Consider the following 19,478-nt stretch of genomic DNA (forward strand, 5'->3'; position numbering starts at 1 on the left):
TTTGAGCTTGCACCTATTTTAATTTGACTTTAGGAACAGATATCGTGAAATCAGAGGCATTATACTGCAAATATGGAAAAACTGTATTATTTCAGCGTTGGGTGAAATGGAAGATGAAATTTTCAAAAAGAGGGCCGAAAGAGAAGTATGTTTAACGTTCGTGAAATATTGGAAATGTTTTGTTTGTGCTTCATAAAAGAAATTGTTCTCGTGTTTCAGAAGTTTTTCAAAGAGAAGGAGAAACGACAGAAAGCTGAGCAGGTTAGTTTTAGTTGCCAGGACTTATTGATTTTTTTCGTAGATGTGTGCTAGTTACCTCTTGCCTTTTACGTACGTGGTGTAAATTTTTTTACTGGTATTTTAAGAATTCAAGTTGCTCAATTAAGCGGTCCTTGAAAGTGCTGATGGAATACAGGCCTACGGATCCTTATAAATTATTGAAGTACTAGCAAAACTGTCAAATAAATCAGTTGTTCGAAAATACTATTCAATTATGAATCAAAAATGAAACGGCCCAAAATCCCGCAAATATAGCACATTAGGTTCCTGCTTTTCGACACTCGTTTCCGAGTTTTCCCGACAAACGAGTCAGGGAAAGCAAGGAGTCGTTTTGTCGCGCCCTCGAAAGGCGGAATTATCATTTTTGTGTATGATCTCTTGTACTAGATGATAAAGTGGTTCCAATATCAATGCTTTATGTTTAAAAGTATACTACAACTTTTCGAAGCATCGAGTGATTAACAGAGTGATACAAGACCTGTAGCACACACAGAAAAGCCGTTAATAATAATTGTCGACAATAAATAGTGTAATCTAACCGCAAGCAAGTTTGATTCTGGTCTGCTGGAAGCTTCTGAGCACAGTGCTAAATTATCGGATACAAATCACGCAAGCTATTAATATCACTTGAGTGATTTTCCGCAAGCTAAACTTTCTGCTTAATTTAGAGTAGATTGGTGCCTATTTCAGTCAGGATTAGTTGAAATAGTTAAGCAGTTGTAAATAAGTAAATAAATTATTGCATTTCCCCTTTCTCACTCCTGAATCCGAGTAAGCATAACTTTCAGCCCCCCATCCCCTCCCACGAGCACGTTTTTGTAGTATATCACGTGTAAAGTGCTATATAATAATTAGCATCTGGCTTTCAAAAACGGCTTGGCGTGACAGGCTTGAAATATTAACAGGCGGCGGCGAAATCGGGCCGAGGTGGCTTTAGTCCCGCGTATCACCTCAGAGGCCAGTTGGGCCCACAGCCGATAAACAGAGGAGGCCGGGGAGGGCACTCGGACCCTGTAGTGAACCCAAGACAAGCTATTGCTGAGGCCAGAATGCAGTCCATGCAGCACGAGCAAAGACAGTTCATGGCCAATAAGAAGGTATTCACGAATTATTAGATTTTCTTCTACCATTTTTTCAAAAATTTATGTGAGACAAGGTTTCTTTCAGTCTAATTTGAAATTCCTCTCAAGTTTTTATCTGTTATTTGGGTCCTGTTAGTCTTCTCTTTGTGCGGTTTCTTACTTGATCGTGTGTCATCTTAGCTATTTAATTTCTCGAGTGGCGATTTTAATCACGACAAAGCGCTAAGTGGAGCGGAAAAGTGAGTGGTTCTGCGATGTGTATTTTTCAATCATTAGACTCTAGTTTTCAAGTACAATGAGAAAAGAGTTAAGCGTGGTCCTTCAAGTACAATGAGAAAAGAGAAGTTATTGTTATTTATTAAATCAAAGTTAAAATTAAACAGTTCATTGAGCAATTAATGCATGTCAGGTATTTGTCCTCATTCATATCTCTTCGCCGTCTGATACTGTGTGACATAAATCACTCTTCGATCAATCGTCGTTGTTTTTGTCGAGGTTTTATTAGTTGAATCTCCCCGCTTAATGGGTTGGTTAATCAACAAGAACAAGAAAAGGTCTTTAACAATATGTCTCATCTCATTGATTGAAAAATTTGATTAAATTACGCCCTACCAATTGTGTGTGCGTAAAAACTCCGGAGATGTCAACATCGACTGGACTCAAGAAACGAATTGTATAGCTCCTCTGGAAATTCGTGGAGACGAAATTCAACAAAAAATAACATCGGCACCTGGCAGCTCGAATGCGACTGCCAAAACTGCAGAGAAAAGTGGACAATTTTCTAAACTGAATGTATGGGATAAATGCCCACCAGCTTTGCTGTAAAGACTTTACAACAACAACAATATATTTATCAATCATTTCATCGGGTATTTCAATATAATCTCTTGAGAATCAGGGGCTATTAGTATCGTGGCGTGCCTCGCATTGCACAAAGTGAAATAAACTGAGCCTAACAATTGTAAGCTATTGGCAACGCTACAAGTTGGAAGCTTCAGCTATCTGAATGTACAGCTAACTGTTCAAATGTTTCCAGAACAATCTCTTAGAAACCCCAAAATAGTTCAAAAGCTAGTGGAACGAGCTGGACGTCCGTTGCTTTGAGTTGTTGTGAATAATGGTCTTTTTTCTGTCCTCGGGAGCTACTAAAGCGATACCAGATCTCCTCGCCGCATCTGAAAGTAGACTGGGTTGTAGTGGTGAGGTAATAGTTGCTCGCAGAACTGCTAGTTGGCCTCCATTGAAACTAGACAAAAAAATGTCTGCTGGACTACATTTGGTCTCGGGTAATAGATTCATCTGTTCTTATACGGGCGGCAGATTAGCTATGGTGCAAGCCGATAAAATTTTGTTTGTAATTCCATTTTGGTGATAATAAAAATCCGATTGTTCGATAGTATTTTTTTGTTCCCGTACGGTAATTAGACTTTAATTCTCACTGTTTTTGATGGATTTTCTAAGGGGTTTTTAAAGTCCATTAGGAGTCATTTTGAGGTTTAGTTTTTCGGGTTTTCTAATTGAAATTGAATGGCTTCTTTGAATTATTATTATTCAGTTTTCCGGCTACGGTTTTTCGTTCCCTCGTCTGACGCCTTTTTTTTAATTGCTCCCAAACTGCTGGTCTTCTTTTTGTAATACCGATTATTTGTCTCATTTTTCGTCCGACCTTCGTCCTCAATTCGTCGGACGTTATGTTTAATAGCCGTCGTCAGCCTATCAACGGCTATTATTTAGGCGCTCTCCTTTTTTAAAAAAAATCGCTGTATCTTTTGATCGCATTTTTTGTTTTTACATAAGTCACGATTTTAACGCGTGACTTCTGTCTTACTTCACTCAGTTTCAACTGAATGGATTTTAAATTCTTTCGCGTATTGAATTACGTAATGTGAATACGGTCAAAGTCAAAAGAGCAAAATCAAAAGAACGGGATAGACATGTAAAGCACGGTCATTAAGTCATAATGTATCAGGTTATCGAAGTTCATTAAAGCGATTACTAGCTGGCATTAGTATTATGCTTAATAGCCTTCAGTTTAAAAGCTGAATTAAGTGTAATTAATAGCCGCCTCATCTTCTCAGCCGGCTATTATAGCGCTCCTATTTTTTTTTTTTTTTTACTTCGTCGAATAAAAAAATTTTTCGCTTTACCTCATTTTGCCGCTTTTTCAACATTTTGCGTGATATCTTTTTGACTTCTCTAGACTAGTTTCTCTCTTCTCTCATTCTGCTAAAAGTGATTTTGAACATCAGTTGCTCAGCAAAGCAATTCAAAATGAACAGAGTCAGTATAAAAAATTGAAGTCAGAAGTAGAAACGGGATAAACCCATAAAGCCCAATTTTAGATACCCGCTATTTGAACGTCGTTACTATAAGTCTTAGTTACCATCTCTAATGCTTATTGGTATTGATAGTAGCCCCTGTAGCCTCTCTCTAAGAAACAGAAGTACGTTATCTTCAACTACGAAATGCCATCAAAATAAATCGGACTTAAAAAATGTTTTTGTACAAAAATCTTTTTTTTTCAATATCTTCTATTCTTTCAATCCCAATCGTGCTTATTGGAATCAACGGCGGCTATTTTCCGGCAATCTGCCGGGTATGTTATTATATTTTAACCGAATATGCAGAATTAACACACCAAATAAGATCACTGTGAAACTTGTGAGAAACTGTGAAATTGTCAATTTCCATCTCTTAATTTTTTCTTTTTCTGTTTCACTCCCAATATGCGTCAAGCGCGTCACCGTTGGCTATTTTCCGGCAATCTGCCTGGTATGTTTATTATTAATAGCCGCCCTCATCTACTCAGCCGGCTATTATAGCGCTGCTATTTTTTTTACTTCGTCGAATAAAAAATGTTTCGCTTTACCTCATTTTGCCGCCTTTTCAACATTTTGCGTGAAATCTTTTTGACTTCTCTAGGCTAGTTTCTCTCTTCTCTCATTCTGCTAAAAGTGATTTTGAACATCAGTTGCTCAGCAAAGCAATTCAAATTGAAGAGAGATAGTACAAAAATGGATGTCAGAAGAAATAGAAACGGGATAAACTCATATAGCCCAATTTTAGATGCCCGCAATTTGAACCTCATTCCTTCAAGTCTTATTTACCATCTCTAATGCTTATTGTTATTGATAGTAGCCCCTGTAGTTTCTCTCTAAGAAACAGAAATATGTTCAACTACGAAATGCCATCAAAATAAATCGGACTTAAAAAATGTTTTTGTACAAAAATCTTTCTTCTTTCAATATCTTCTGTTATTTCAATCCCAATCATGCTTATTGGAATCAACGGCAGCTATTTTCCGGCAATCTGCTGGGTATGTTTTTCACGCTGCAGCTCCCAAAAGAATTTATTTTCCTCGGTGCTTGACGTGATTTATGAAACCCTTTTGGGCAAAATTCAACACTAAAGTTCAATAAAGGTTAGTATATTCACTTTCAGAGATTAAAATTTTAAATTTTAGTTTTTGGGGAAGTTTTTCTTTCATCACAACTCAAATCTGTTTCTCTTGCTTTGTAAGTTCTTCATCACTTTTTTGTTGCTATTTGCAATTTCGTCAATCTGACGGCCATATTCCAACCTTTGAAGCTGCTAACCTAAATCGGGGTTAGGGTTGAATTGTAGATTTGTCATAAGCACTAATAACATGACTTTTTGTTCGACAGTATTTTCTGATTTCTTTTGCTTGTGGAATTTTTTTGTTGTTCTTGAATGATTGATTTTTACTGATTTTGATTACTGCTTGTATTCTAATGCAAAATTGTTTCTCGGTCTATCTGACTTTTCAAGCGACTTTTTGGTCATTATCGTCTTGAATTTAAAGTTCTCTAAAATGCTCTATCAGTCACAATTTTAAACAGCAGACCTCAATGGTTTATATTTTGAAAGATGAGCGAAAATTTGCCATTTACTCAATTTAGTTCTTTGTATTGGTGTATAATAAGCTCTAGTAACATCATTTGAAGCCTTCTAGTTGTTGGCCTCAACTTATTGGCCCTGGTAGTGACCTTCTCCTGATCCCCTTCCTCGTCCACTTCTCTCCATCCCGTGCCCCTGACCATAGCAGGAGCATTGTCTTCGAGTTCACAATTTAGAGTTGTCTTTTGCTTGTCTTTCGAGAGCAATTCGTTGGACGCTAGTGGATTATGTTGTAAATCATTCGTACCCATGATTTTACGCGGTTGAACTAACTCTGCGGCAGTTGACAACAAAAAGTAAAGTGAAAAGAATTTTACAATTATTAAAATAGCTTTTCTCTGGTAAATCCTTGGGCATTAAATTGCTGTGCAGTCGCTTAGTGACTTTATACCCCACCAAAGCACGCGAAAACCCGTCCGTCTGTTGTTTGAGAGCAATTCGTCCGACATTACTTGGTTACTTTTGGGCTGCATTTGTAGATGATTAATAGCCGCCCTCATCTTCTCAGCCGGCTATTATAGCGCTCCTATTTTTTACAATCCAAGAATTGGATTGTATTGGTGCTCTATCTTCTCAGCCGGCTATTATTTTCGCTTTACCATTCTCAGCCGGCTACTTTTTTTCGCTTTACCATTTTGCCGCTTTTTCGACATTTTGCGTGAAATCTTTTTGACTTCTCTAGGCTAGTTTCTCTCTTCTCTCATTCTGCTAAAAGTGAATTTGAACATCAGTTGCTAAGCAAAGCAATTCAAAATGAACAGTCGGTATAAAAAATTGAAGTCAGAAATAGAAACGGGATAAACCCATAAAGCCCAATTTTAGATGCCCGCTATTTGAACGTCGTTCCTATAAGTCTAAGTTACCACCTCTAATGCTTATTGGTGTTGATAGTAGCCCCTGTAGCCTCTCTCTAAGAAACAGAAGTATGTTCAACTACGAAATGCCATCAAAATAAATCGGACTTAAAAAATATTTTTGTACAAAAATCTTTTTTTTTTCAATATCTTCTATTCGTTCAATCCCAATCATGCTTATTGGAATCAACGGCGGCTTTTTCGGCAACCTGCCGGGTATGTTTTTTTATTTTTGTAAGATGTTTTCACACCTTTTTTAATGACTTTGAGCTTTCAAAACGGGATAAACAGGTAAAGCTCAGCGGGCATCAAGTTTCATTAGAGGCCCTTAGCCGCGTTTAGTAGTTCTTCAAGTACTTAGAGTGGTGAAGCTACTGGGAAGGCCGTAATTCTAGGTTAACAGGTCATTTTCAGAAGTTTTTAAGCCCAAAATGTTGCAAGTTCTTCGTCTTTTTTCGGATTTTTTGTTGGACCTGTCTGAAATTGAGGTTTGTAAAAGTTGGTAAAGGTCTTTTGCAAGACGTAATTACTTTTTATGGCCATTTTAAGAGCTATATGTATTGCTACACCCAACATAAACACGGTAATTTATTCTAATTTCTAAAATTTTTTAAGTTTTTTGAATATTTTTGTTGTTTCAGCTCTTGGTGTCACAATAATCGGTTATTTTATAGTTTCTAGTGGTAATGGAATGGTTTTCAACTTCACGAATTTTACCAATTTTTTTGATAAAACTTGCATTTTTTTCCAATTTTCTGACCTTAATTGTCATTATTCAAGTTTTCCAGCTCCAGGGGGCAAGAAATCTCGTCTAGGATTTGCTAATAGTTTACTGCAAAATTTTTATTGGCCACGGCATTAGCCAATTTTTTCAAATTTTTGAAAATTGTTGTAAATTTTTAGGTTTCTCTCACCTGAACAGCCGAAACATTTCCTTTAGGTTTTGATAATAGTTTACTGCATAGTTTCTAGTGGTAATGGGGAATGTGTTTCAAGATTTTAATATTACAAATTTTAACGATTTTCAAATTGTAATTTTTTTGACTTCCTGAAATTTTAGTCTTTTTCCTCAGTGGCCAGGGGTTTGCTGCTATTGAGTCTGTTAGTATGTTATTGCAGAGTTTCTAGTGGCAACGAAATAGTTTTCCGTTTTTTTAGATTACAAATATAAGTAATTTTATAAATAAAGCTCGGGATTTAAATTTTTTATTTTCAAATTTTTTGAATTTTTTTGTCATTTTCTGAGTTTAACTTTTCTTTATTGGCCAACGAAACATTTTAAATGTTGCAGATGAGTTACAAGACAGAACTCCACAGAGAAAAATGAATTTGAACAGTTTTCCAGACTTATTTTCAAAAAATATCTTTAAATTTTTCCTTTTCATTTGAAGCATTTTTCACATTTCTGTTTGAAGCATTTGTCATTTTTTATGAGAATATCTACCTTTAGTGTCAAATTAATCTGTTTCAAGTCTTTTGAGTGAGTTAATGACTATATTGCATTGTGTCATAAATGGCCTTCAGGTTAAAAGCTTCAAGAGTTTTAGGAACAATTTTTTTTGTTTAGTTTGATTCTTTTAGTTTCTCAACTTTCGAGATTTCTTCTTTTTGGCTGGCATTGTTCAATTGATCTGTTGGTCAGGTACATTAGGTCTGTTTTTCATTCAAGTCCTTGGATTTTATTTCAGGACTTTTTCTGCTATGTTTTTTTTTTACTTCGTCGAACTTTTTTTCGCTTTACCATTTTGCCGCTTTTTCAGCATTTTGCGTGAAATCTTTTTGACTTCTTTAGGCTAGTTTCTCTCTTCTCTCATTCTGCTAAAAGTGAATTTGAACATCAGCTGCTCAGCAAAGCAGTTCAAAATGATCAGCGTCAGAATAAAAAATTGAAGTCAGAAATAGAAACGGGATAAACCCATAAAGCCCAATTTTAGATGCCCGCTATTTTAACTTCGTTCCTATAAGTCTTAGTTACCATCTCTTATGCTTATTGGTATTGATAGTAGCCCCAGTAGTCTCTCTCTAAGAAACAGAAGTATGTTCAACTACGAAATGCCATCAAAATAAATCGGACTTAAAAAATATTTTTGTACAAATATTTTTTTTTCGATATCTTTTATTCTTTCAATCCCAATCATGCTTATTGGAGTCAACGGCGGCTATTTTCCGGCAATCTGCCGGGTATGTTTAGTTTATTGATAGTTTAAAAATAAATTGTTTTTCGTTCATCGGATGTCTTTTGGTAAATGAGTTTTGCTGGTGCTTTTTGTGAAAATTATGCGCTTGTTATACGTGTTGCAGCATTTAGCAGTCGATGATTAATGTTTCAGGAACAGGACATGAACAATCGGTTTGGTGGGCCCGAAAATGTGAGTTAACCTATTTTCTACTAATGCAATATATTGGTATGAGTTAAAGTATAGAACGATTTCTAATTGGATCAACTGTTAAACTTGATCATGGTTATCAGATTCAGGTTAACTTGATTCAGGTTATCAGATTACTCAGATAAGGTATTGGTATCAAGCTCATTATCCAGAATAATCTGATCTCAAAAAGTGCAAACCGAATTAGAACACTTTTAGGCGCTCTTTCTCTTTTATTTGAATGTTTCCATTCTAATTGAGGTTGAGAGCGTCATTCTTGAAAATTCTTTAGCAATCTACTGTTTTTTTATTGAATCGATAGCAACTAACGAATGACGTATTGTGTAAAGCTTTTCGTTTTTGTTAAGCGAGGAGCAAAAAGAACTAGAGAACAAGCAGAACAGGAGGACAGTGAGGATGAAAACGATGAGGTCAAATTGCACCAGGATGGCTGGAAGGACAGATACTACTCCACAAAGTTCCATGTGCCTGCTTCAGATATACAATTCAGGAAAACTCTAGTAAGTTCTTCAATTTACAGAAATTATTTGAAATTAATGAAGTGATTTATTAATAGCCGCACAGCGATAGCTGGGGCTATTATTGGCCTTCTCTTGGTTTTTTACAATTCACAGAATTTGAATTGTATTGGGGCGCTGTCTTTTTTTACGACTCGAAGAGGAGTATTGGAGAAGTCCTTTTTTTAATCAATTTTATTGGAGTGATTTTTGAAGCGGGAAATGAAACGCGTGAAAAAATTTGGAGTGATTCTGGTGCTAAACAAAAGTGAAGAGCGGAGCGAAAAGAGAGTGGTTTTTGTTCATACCGCTGTTTTTGAGAGAGCGAGAAATTGATGTGTGAAAAAATTTTCTCTAAGCGAGCGAATTTTTTTTGTTCACGCGCGGCTTTTTAAAAGCAGTTTTTTGCAACTTTTGATGGTTATGATGTCTGATTGTGATATTTTATTAGTTTTAGGCTTGTTTTGATAAGAATTGAAGGTTTCAACCAGTTAATTTGAGTTTGATGCTAATTTGGAGGTTTGTGATCAGTTTTTGCTGCTTCTTAGACGAAATTTAATGATTTTTTGCCTGTTTTTGTTTTAATGCTTTAAGTGGGATTGGATTAGAAGCTTGTTACTTAAGGAGTATTAAGATACCAATTGAATAAAGCTTTCTTGGTATAAATCATTTTTCTATTAGGAAAATTGACAGAAAAATTGAGAAGTATGAAACCTTTTTTTATAATTTTTTTTGCAGTTTTTCTTTTTTTTATCTTAGACAAGTTGCCTAGCCTCTTATGACTTGCCCATTGTTTCGCGAGCTTTTCATTGCTCTAATTGCAAAGGAGTTTTATTCGGCTTTGTGTTTCTTTACACTTGTGATACCTGGTGATATATTTATTCATTTATTTAATTGTTGCAGTAAAATTTATTTGATGCCTTTTAATTAGTTCAATTACTTTCACCTTACTTTCACCTTCACTAACTTTGTTCAATTTGTTTATCATATGATTTCATTCCACTGTCTGATAGTTTCCCGTTTCGTGATCAGACATGTCTGATCACGTATTCACGTTGTGCCCAAGTGGCTCCAATTTGTTAAATTCATTCTTCCTAATTTATGCAACTCAATTCAGTTTGGAAAACTGTCTCTTGTTCTCCCGCTCCGCAAGTAAGCGAAACAAAAGTAAAAGTAGATCTCGCTCCGCGAATAGCTCATAATCATTCCGTCTGCATACTCGCACCGCGAATCACCACAGCAAAATAATAAAGTACGACATGGCGCAGTCAGCAACGAAAAGAACACCTCTTGGAATCGACCCTTTCTGGGACAAACCGACACCGGACCCACAACTTCGCTGGGAGAAGTGGAGAGTTCAATACAAATTAGCACTCTTAGCCAAAGAGAATATCATTTTGGACACGCTACTCGGCCCAAAGCCTGAAATGGTGGAGCTACCCTTGGAACCCATCTATGAAGAGACTATTGTGGGTGCATCTGCACAATCAGAGAGGGAAAGGAACGCGCGCAACGCGCAACAAAAGATGAATTGGCAAAACAAATGCCAACGACTCATCGAGATAGGCATAATGTGTGGTGACAAACCGTGGTCGTTGGCGGACCGAAAATCAGTATCCCTTCTCTACTTGAGTATTGGAATAGAGGGACGCCGTATCTTAAATTGTAAGAACCCGCATATTATGATAGATACACTATCAACTCTTGATTTCTGGAAAATCGTAGAAGAAGCATTCATCCGCCCGCGTAACATAACATTCGATAGACACGTCTTTCTGATCGCAAAACAACTCAGGGGGGAAACTGTTGAACACTTCTACGGTAAATTAAAAGAACTGGCAGAAAACTGCGACTTTGAGAACAAAGAAGAAACTCTGATACGCGATGTGTTCATCACAAACCTAATCGACCCCGAGATTCAAAAAGAGCTACTAAAACAAACTGTGGAACCGCGTCAGGCATTGGAATTAGCAATCAACATGGAACTCGCAATGCGAAATCAACACCAATTTCAACAGCATGAAATTGTTGTCCCGGCGAACGTAAATGCCGTCCAATTCAACAACAATCCACGAAGACCGTATTGGCAGAACAACAATAACAATGTTGCAAAACAGAATAATAGATCAACACTCTATTGTTCCAACTGTGGCGGAGTTTGGCTCCCAAATCATCGCGAAAAACACATCGCAAAAGGAAAGACGTGCAACAATTGCGGATTGCTAAACCACTTTGCGAAAGTCTGCCGCAAACAACAAAAGACCATCAACACAAAACCACAAGATCCCAAGAAAAGATGGTTCGGGTAGTGGAAGAAGATCCACATCCAGAGGTCTCAGTAAACTTTGTTCAACCGCCAAAACTCTATGAATCTGATTACAGCAGCGGCGAAGAGGACAACACAGTTGCCATGATTGAATCCGCAGTAGAGAAAGTTGAACCCCTCAATATGCCACTCAAGATTGGAAACGTTAATACAACTCTGCTCGTGGACTCCGGGAGTGCATGCAGTATATTGCATCATTCACTCGCTTCGCAAGTAGTACAGAACAGCCCCCGCGCTTTCTGGATCCACGAATCGTCACCAGCACAACTACGAAATTTCTCTAACGAGCCAATACAGGTACTGGGACAAAACCAAACTCCGATCACAAGCAAAGGATGGGTATGCGACACAGCAACCTTCACCGTTGTTGCTGACGGCTTAAAGTCCTTAATATGTCGTGGTTTGTTCGACCAACTTGGACTTGCAGTAACACAATCTACACTTCAAAAAGGTAATTATGTCAATAACATTGCATCCTCGGAATTTAAAGAGCAAATAGCCACAAAATTCCCTGGTTTGTTGGTATCACGCATCGGACGATCAAAAAGTCATGTAGCAAAATCTAAATATCACAAGAATTTCCAAGCTAGACACCAAAAAGGTAGACGAATTCCTATCAATCTCCAAGACAAAGTTAATACAGAACTTCGAAAATTATTAGCCGAAAAACACATTATAAAACTGTCGAGCTGCCCAGATAATTATTTCATTTCACCTATTGTGGTGACTGTTAAAAAAGACCAAACGATAAAGCTTGCATTGGATTCAAAAGTTTTAAATAAAGCCATCCACAAGAACAAATATCAAATGCCGAATATTGATACGCTCATTGAATCAATTTCTCAACAGATAAGCGCTCCCGCCTCGCAAAACACAACTTACTTTTCTACGATCGATTTGAAATACGCATACAGTCAATTGAATTTGGATGTTAATACAGCTAATCATTGCAACTTTAATATAATTAGTGGTGATATGACTGGCACGTATAGATTTCAAACAGGATTTTACGGACTTACAGATATGCCAGCAGAATTTCAAAAAGCTATGGATTATACTTTAATTGGCTTGGAAAATACATATTGCTTTCTGGATGATATTTTAATTGTTAGCAAAGGGTCTTTGAATAATCACAAAAATTATGTCATGAAGTGCCTACAACGTTTAGATGATGAAAACCTTAGGATAAATTTACCTAAATGTCACTTTGGAAAACTAGAAATTGACTGGCTTGGGTATCATATATCACAAGAGGGTATCTCGCCTCTCGAATCTAAGACTGCGGCAATTTTGGCTCTTGATGCACCGAAAACATTAAAGAAACTCCGTTCATTTTTGGGATCCGTTCATTATATTGGGAAATTCATCCCAAATTTAGCCCAAATAAGCCATCCCCTTCGTCCGCTACTGAGAAAGTCTTCAAAATTCATTTGGACGACTGAACATGAAAATTGTTTCCAAGAAATAAAAACTCGCATAGCGAACGCTACTGCTAATAGTCACTACAACCCGCAACTCGAAACACGTGTGAAATGCGACGCATCTCGGTCAGGTCTTGGTGCGGCACTCGAACAATTAACTGTAGATGGGTGGAAACCAATTGCGTTCGCGTCTCGATTTTTAAACTCATGCGAGGAACGCTATAGCGTAAACGAACTTGAACTTTTGGGTGTAGTCTGGTCAACAGAATATTTCAAAAATTATCTGTATGGAAAACAATTTAAAGTAATTACTGATCACAGAGCACTTCTCTCAATTATGAAAGAACACAGATCTAATAAATCCTACAACAGTAGATTAACCCGATGGGTAGATCGTCTTCTCCCTTTTCAATTTGATATTGAACACCTTCCTGGGGCAAAAATGGGTTTGCTAGATTATATTTCCCGCAATCCATCTCAAAAAGCTAAAAAGGTCTTCACATATGATGAAGACTTTATAGTCGCAAAGTTGAAACTAATCTCGAAATCAATTAACACATTAGAATTAAAAACTGAACACCCCGCATCACATTTACACCAGTTACTAACAAATCACACACTCGACCCGCAAAACACACCTAAAATTGAAACATATAACTCCGCACACCAAATCACACCTAAATTTGAGTCTCTTAATAACTCAATAATTTCAATTAGCACACGCGCTATGCAAGTATGCGAACATGTATTTAGTCATTCACTCGCTCCGCGAAATCATGCCTCAAATAGTATTTACCAATTAAACAATTTAAAATATTCACCACTCGCGTCTCAAAATCCACTTAGCACTCCTCTCGCTCTGCAAAATACCAGTAATAACAAACAATTAATCCAAATTAGGAATAAAGTGACATACGCGCAGCGCAAGCATCAACTTACTCAATTACAAATCCCGCCAATCGAATCACATTCCGAAAATAACTCCAAAAGTCACCACCCAGAATTAAAATCAGTGCTTTTTGCCCCTTGTCGATCTAGAATTCAGTCGCATCCTTCTAATCTCAAAAACTTAACTAAATCATCATCCATAATTAAAGACATCAATTTAATAGCCAACAGTATGCCGTCAAAGAAAAGAATAGCCAGAGTACGATTCAACGATACATCCCGCGCAGCGGATCAACCCTCAACCAGTGACAATGTCACGCACACCGCGAGTACGCGATCTAATTCAACATCTACACCCCGCACAGCAAACCAACGCCCGCAAAACATTAGTACTCCGCCGGCAACAAGCATGGCACACAACATAACCCCAACATCCCCAATCCATTCTTCTAATGCTAGTACCCCGTTAACGCCGAGCCCTCACGTCCCCACGTTTGAATATATAGTATCAAAGATATTCAATAAAACACTCATCGCTTCTCTAACTAGCAAAGATGCCGTCTTAAAAGAAGTCAGGGATTGCATACTGACAAATAACGAAGCCCGACTAAAAGCCATCAACCCGTACATACATTCGTACAGGAGGGACCTTCACGTGCGCTCCGGGTGCGTATGTATAGATGAGAAGGTAGCTATCCCCAACGTGCTCCGCGAAGCACTCATAGATGATATTCATGCCAGCCATCCGGGTACATGGGGCATGATTTATGGCAACACATTGCTTGTGGCCTTACATGCATCGGGAGCTAATAGTCAAGGCCACTGAGTGCAAACCGTGCACAGTAATTGACGAAGAAACAGTGATGCCGGAGGAAATATTGCCCGATGACAAATGGATAAGTGGCTACCGAAGCGACATTGAAGTCGAAAAGGGCATGACACGCGTCACAACGGAAGCAAGCGCAAGAGAGAGGGCAAGCACGGATGGCGAACCCAGATTCCTCAAAACAAAAGCAATCCGCCCCATTCCCCTAAAAGAACGATCGGTAGAGTTAAACTTGGCTCGCAAAATTCACGGCAAAAGGCGATCCAAGAAGAAACTAGAAGGTCTTTATGAGGTTCTCGCCCCGGGGTCGCACATCCTCAACGTAAGCCCGACCACATCGACCATCAAGGAGCCGGGCAAACGAATTGTTACCGTCCGCAATAGCGATATTGCCAAATTCGGCACCCAACAGGAGAGACAGACTCCATTAAAAGTATATGCTGACAGACGCGGGCCACGTTCTGGGGAGAAAGTCGTCGAAGAGCTGATCCACAGCCACATTAAAGAGTTCACCCGGAAGCAAAAGGGTGATAAAAAAATGAAACACAGGAAGAGAGAGCCGGGCAGCGGAGTCTCTTCACAACGTTCAAACATTTCACGCGCGATGCGGGGGCGAGTTCCAAAATTGCCAAATTTCGCCGCGATCCGAAACCCACAACCTCCACTTGCGATCAGCGAACCGACTACAAATGCGCCTACCAATCCACCCGCAACAGCATCTTCAACACGATCATCAGACCGTAATAGGCGAAGCCCGTCATATTATGGTTTCGAAACATCACCTCCAGCATCAGACATCCTACCACCACCTAAACGACCCCGACGAGCGGGTGATGTCGAAAATTTTGCACCACCTGTCACAGTTGTCGAATCGGTGTAACAAATCTTGGAAACCCAACCCGAAGAGCAAAACGTGTCACCCCAGATTGGTTCTGTCTCGCCTCCCGCGGTACGAAATATACCTTTGCTAGAGATGGACACCCCGACATTGGCTAGAACAATGACTGCTCTTGATGCAGAGAAACAAGATTTTGAAAATGAAAATTGGACCTTGTAAAGCTCGAAAACTGAAAAGACATTTTATATTGTATTAATCACCGTATTTTTAGTTATGATAACCAGCAAATATATTGATATTATCTATTTAACCGGGGACCTTGTATTAATATGTAAATATTGTTATTATTAATTATATCTGAAAAATTATATATTACAATTTTTCTTCTTGCTGTGAAGGGTATGTGATACCTCGTGATATATTTATTCATTTATTTAATTGTTGCAGTAAAATTTATTTGATGCCTTTAAATTAGTTCAATTACTTTCACCTTCACTAACTTTGTTCAATTTGTTTATCATATGATTTCATTCCACTGTCTGATAGTTTCCCGTTTCGTGATCAGACATTTCTGATCACGTATTCACGTTGTGCCCAAGTGGCTCCAATTTGTTAAATTCATTCTTCCTAATTTATGCAACTCAATTCAGTTTGCAAAACTCTCTTGTTCTCCCGCTCCGCAAGTAAGCGAAACAAAAGTAAAAGTAGATCTCGCTCCGCGAATAGCTCATAAACATTCCGTCTGCATACTCGCACCGCGAATCACCACAGCAAAATAATAAAATACGACAACACTATTAAAAAAACCTCAAATTAAAAAAAACTTAAATTTTGTAGTTTTTTTTGTTCAATTTGTTTTTGAATGCCGGTTCTATTCTTCCTTAAATTTTTTATGCCATTTGTGGAGGGTCAGGGTTCACAATTGTTTTCTAGTTGTTTAGTCATTACTATGGGAGTAGTAAGGTGTCTTACTGGGCACGCAACGGGGGGGGGACATTTGGGTGTTACTGTGTTCGCAACGGGGGGGGGGGGACATTTGGGTGTTACTGTGGTCCCCCCCCCGTTGCGAACACAGTAACACCCAAATGTCCCCCCCCCCCCGTTGCGTGCCCAGTAAGACACATTTTTGGCAAATTTCTGAATTTTTTGACGTTTTTTGGTAGGTTTGGTTTGTTTTATATGTTAGTCGGGAAAAAGCACTGCTGTTCCAGTGGTTGTCATTTTGTAATCAGCCCAGGTGAGCCTCATCAGTAAAAAAAATTTTTTGAAAAAAAATTGAAAAAAAATGAAAATTTCAAAGTGTTAAAATTGCATGAATTGTATTTTGCGCTGGGTTTCAGGTCTCAAAGACGATTTTTTGTTGACCTCATCTCACCTGGTGGGCCTAATAATTGAAAAAAAACTTTGAAAAATTTTGGGAAAATTCAAAAATTTTGAAGTACTAAAATTGTGTGAAATGAATTTTGCGCTGGGTTTCAGGTCTCAAAGGCGATTTTTTGTTGACCTCATCTCACCTGGTGGGCCTAATCATTGAAAAAAAACTTTGAAAAATTTTGGGAAAATTCAAAAATTTTGAAGTATTAAAATTGTGTGAAACACAATTTGCGCTGGGTTGCAGGTGTTAATGTTAATTTTTTGTGGACATCATTTTACCTGGTACTAAGATTATATCAAATGTTTTATAACCAAAAACTGTCATCAATAGGTTGTTGACTGTTTGTAGTATTTTTTATGTCTGTTACTATCAGTCAGTACTCTCAAATACTCTTATAACCCTTTATTTGATGATGCATGAGAATAAAATACAGTAATAGGCAAGGAGGTGAGTGGTTGTTGCTATGCATGTGTTGTTGTTAGAACTCTCTGTGTCATCAATCTATTTTTAGAATATAATGTATACTATGACTAACTACTATAGTCACTGCCGAAGGTCATTATACTCGAGTAGTTGTCGTATTCCATTGTGATTGGGAGACCGATCGACCGAGAGTGTCTATGATTTATTTTTGAATAAGTTTACATGTTCAACTGTCTGCATTGGGTGGTTTTGTTATTACAGTTTAACACAGTACTTGTATAGCAATAGAGCAAACTTATAAGAATTTGTTTGAGTTTCAGTTTGAGTTTGAGTTTGATTTGTAAACAAACTATGTCAGCGGTTGACGATTGTTCCTTCTTTTTTATTTTTTCTCATGACAGTAGCGGTACAATAAGACGTTTTGTAGCTGTCAGTGTAAACACTTGTTTTTATGCTTAAAAAAATAGACATTAAGGAAGTAAATAATCTGCTTATGTCTTGCGCTTGAACTAACAGATTTAAATTTAATTGGATAAAAACTTCCGAGAAAACATATTGTACTAGCAAACTTCCAAGAGTCCTGCTATGAAAACATATTGAATTTGTCATTATGAAAGTGTTTTTTTTTCAGAACATACTTTTAGCCATCAAATGAGAGAACACTAGAGACGAACAAACAATTAAAACATCAACAAAACAACGAACAATGTTTTATTGTATTATTAGTAGTTTATCAAGGTTGAGCAAATGCAATTCAAAAGATTATAACCGTTTGAGGTTTTAGGAGACTAGTTTAGAGTTTACGTTTTTTTGGAGCAAGACAAGAACTGACAGGCGGCGTTTCAAGACTGTTGGTTGCCACGAGCCTACTACATTCGGGTGTTTTGATTAAACTTGTTGAAATTGTTGTAGATGTTATCGAGTTTTCTAAGTTCTTGGTTGTTGAATCTGGAGTTTCAGTAATAGCTGGAATTTTCCAAAAGTTTTCAATGAGCTCCAAATCCTGCCAATATTCTTCCTGATTTTCGTAGATAGGTACTTCTTGAACATCGTAATCATAGAGAATTCTTCTAATATCATCTCCCAGAACGTTTGAGTCAAATATAAACTCACGAGTACAGCCCGCAACGAATTCCAGAGTATATTGAGCTCCCTTAAATGACGCTTTTTCACATCTAAAAGACTGAATGAAATCGAAAGTAACAACAGGTAATGCCATGTGTTTCACAGTTTTCCAGTCTTTGCCTTGATACTCTTGCTGAACAATAACAATATTTTCTTTTTTTAAAGTCTCGTATGCAATTGTTCGACTGCTGGAAGAATATTTTTCTTTTAGTATAATTGCAATGGGAAACATTTTAAGATTTCAGTGATATCTTCGTCTGTTTACAATCGTATAAGTGGCCTTGAATAAATTGATGAAGAGTGTAAAATATACCAAAAAAAAGACTGTTAGAAAAATCTAAGAAGAATATGGTAAATATAATGAGTTAATTACTGTTGAAGTAATCTGATTAGTTGTTATCAACAAGAATTATCAAAGCTTAAACCTATATCAATACAACTTCCAACGATTGAGACAGAATATAGATATTTTACTTATAAAGTATTGAATCTAAAGAATCTGGTTTAAGCGAAGAACTGGAAACTCATTTTGTGGGTGGTCTGCTACCGTAAAAAGAAGTGTTTGTGTTCTACAAACATATAATTATATGGACGAGAAGATATTTTCTTTAGTGTCTGCTGTTTTATGCTACATGTACTCAGCTTATCTAAAATAAAGACAGATTAGAAAGTATCCGTGTAATCCCAGCCAGTTCTTATCTTTCCGGAAAGCTATTTTAAGAATCAATATAGAACATTTTAAGTGGGTTGTTATTTTATTTACAATACCTTATGTTCAAACTGGTGCTATAAAACAGAAATAATAGACAAATTCTTTTTTGTTGTGTTTGACTTTCTAATGAAAGAGAGTTTGTATAAAAATGTCACTGTTTTACGAATGAACGAGGACAAACATGAAAAATGTTTTAATTACTTTAAACGCTTTCAACTGCAGCAGACAATTAGTTTTGTAATCTGTTCCTCTATGAATTAGATTGATTTAATTTTTTCATAGAGAAAATCAAAAGTGTCTATTTTTTTCAGATTCAGTCGACTTCAATCTAACTCGGAATGCGTCTTGATAAACCAATAGTTTGTAGATATTGTTTGAAAAACATTCATGAGAAGTATTTGTTATTAGCCACAACATACCCAAACAATTCAGTAAGACTGAACTATTTCTTAGCAGCAAGTGAATACTTTAGTCAAAAGGAAAACTTTGATTATGATAATGCTTTGAAACTTCGACCTTACGGAGGA

At 37.2% G+C, this 19,478-nt stretch overlaps 1 protein-coding gene across 1 annotated transcript in view; it reads left to right on the forward strand.

Moving 5' to 3' along the window:
- Positions 1 to 19,478, forward strand: part of LOC142352030 (5'-3' exoribonuclease 2-like) — a 93,260-nt gene that overhangs the window by 34,297 nt on the left and 39,485 nt on the right. The window contains exons 9-13 of the mRNA XM_075404370.1: positions 96 to 145; positions 220 to 261; positions 1,185 to 1,376; positions 8,464 to 8,502; positions 8,868 to 9,020. Coding sequence (XP_075260485.1) covers positions 96 to 145; positions 220 to 261; positions 1,185 to 1,376; positions 8,464 to 8,502; positions 8,868 to 9,020 — 476 coding nt within the window. The remainder of the gene's footprint in view (positions 1 to 95; positions 146 to 219; positions 262 to 1,184; positions 1,377 to 8,463; positions 8,503 to 8,867; positions 9,021 to 19,478) is intronic.

Source organism: Convolutriloba macropyga, chromosome 13 (genome assembly GCF_964194025.1).
Source record: "Convolutriloba macropyga chromosome 13, txConMacr16.3, whole genome shotgun sequence".
In the NCBI taxonomy this organism is placed as follows: Eukaryota; Metazoa; Xenacoelomorpha; order Acoela; family Convolutidae; genus Convolutriloba; species Convolutriloba macropyga.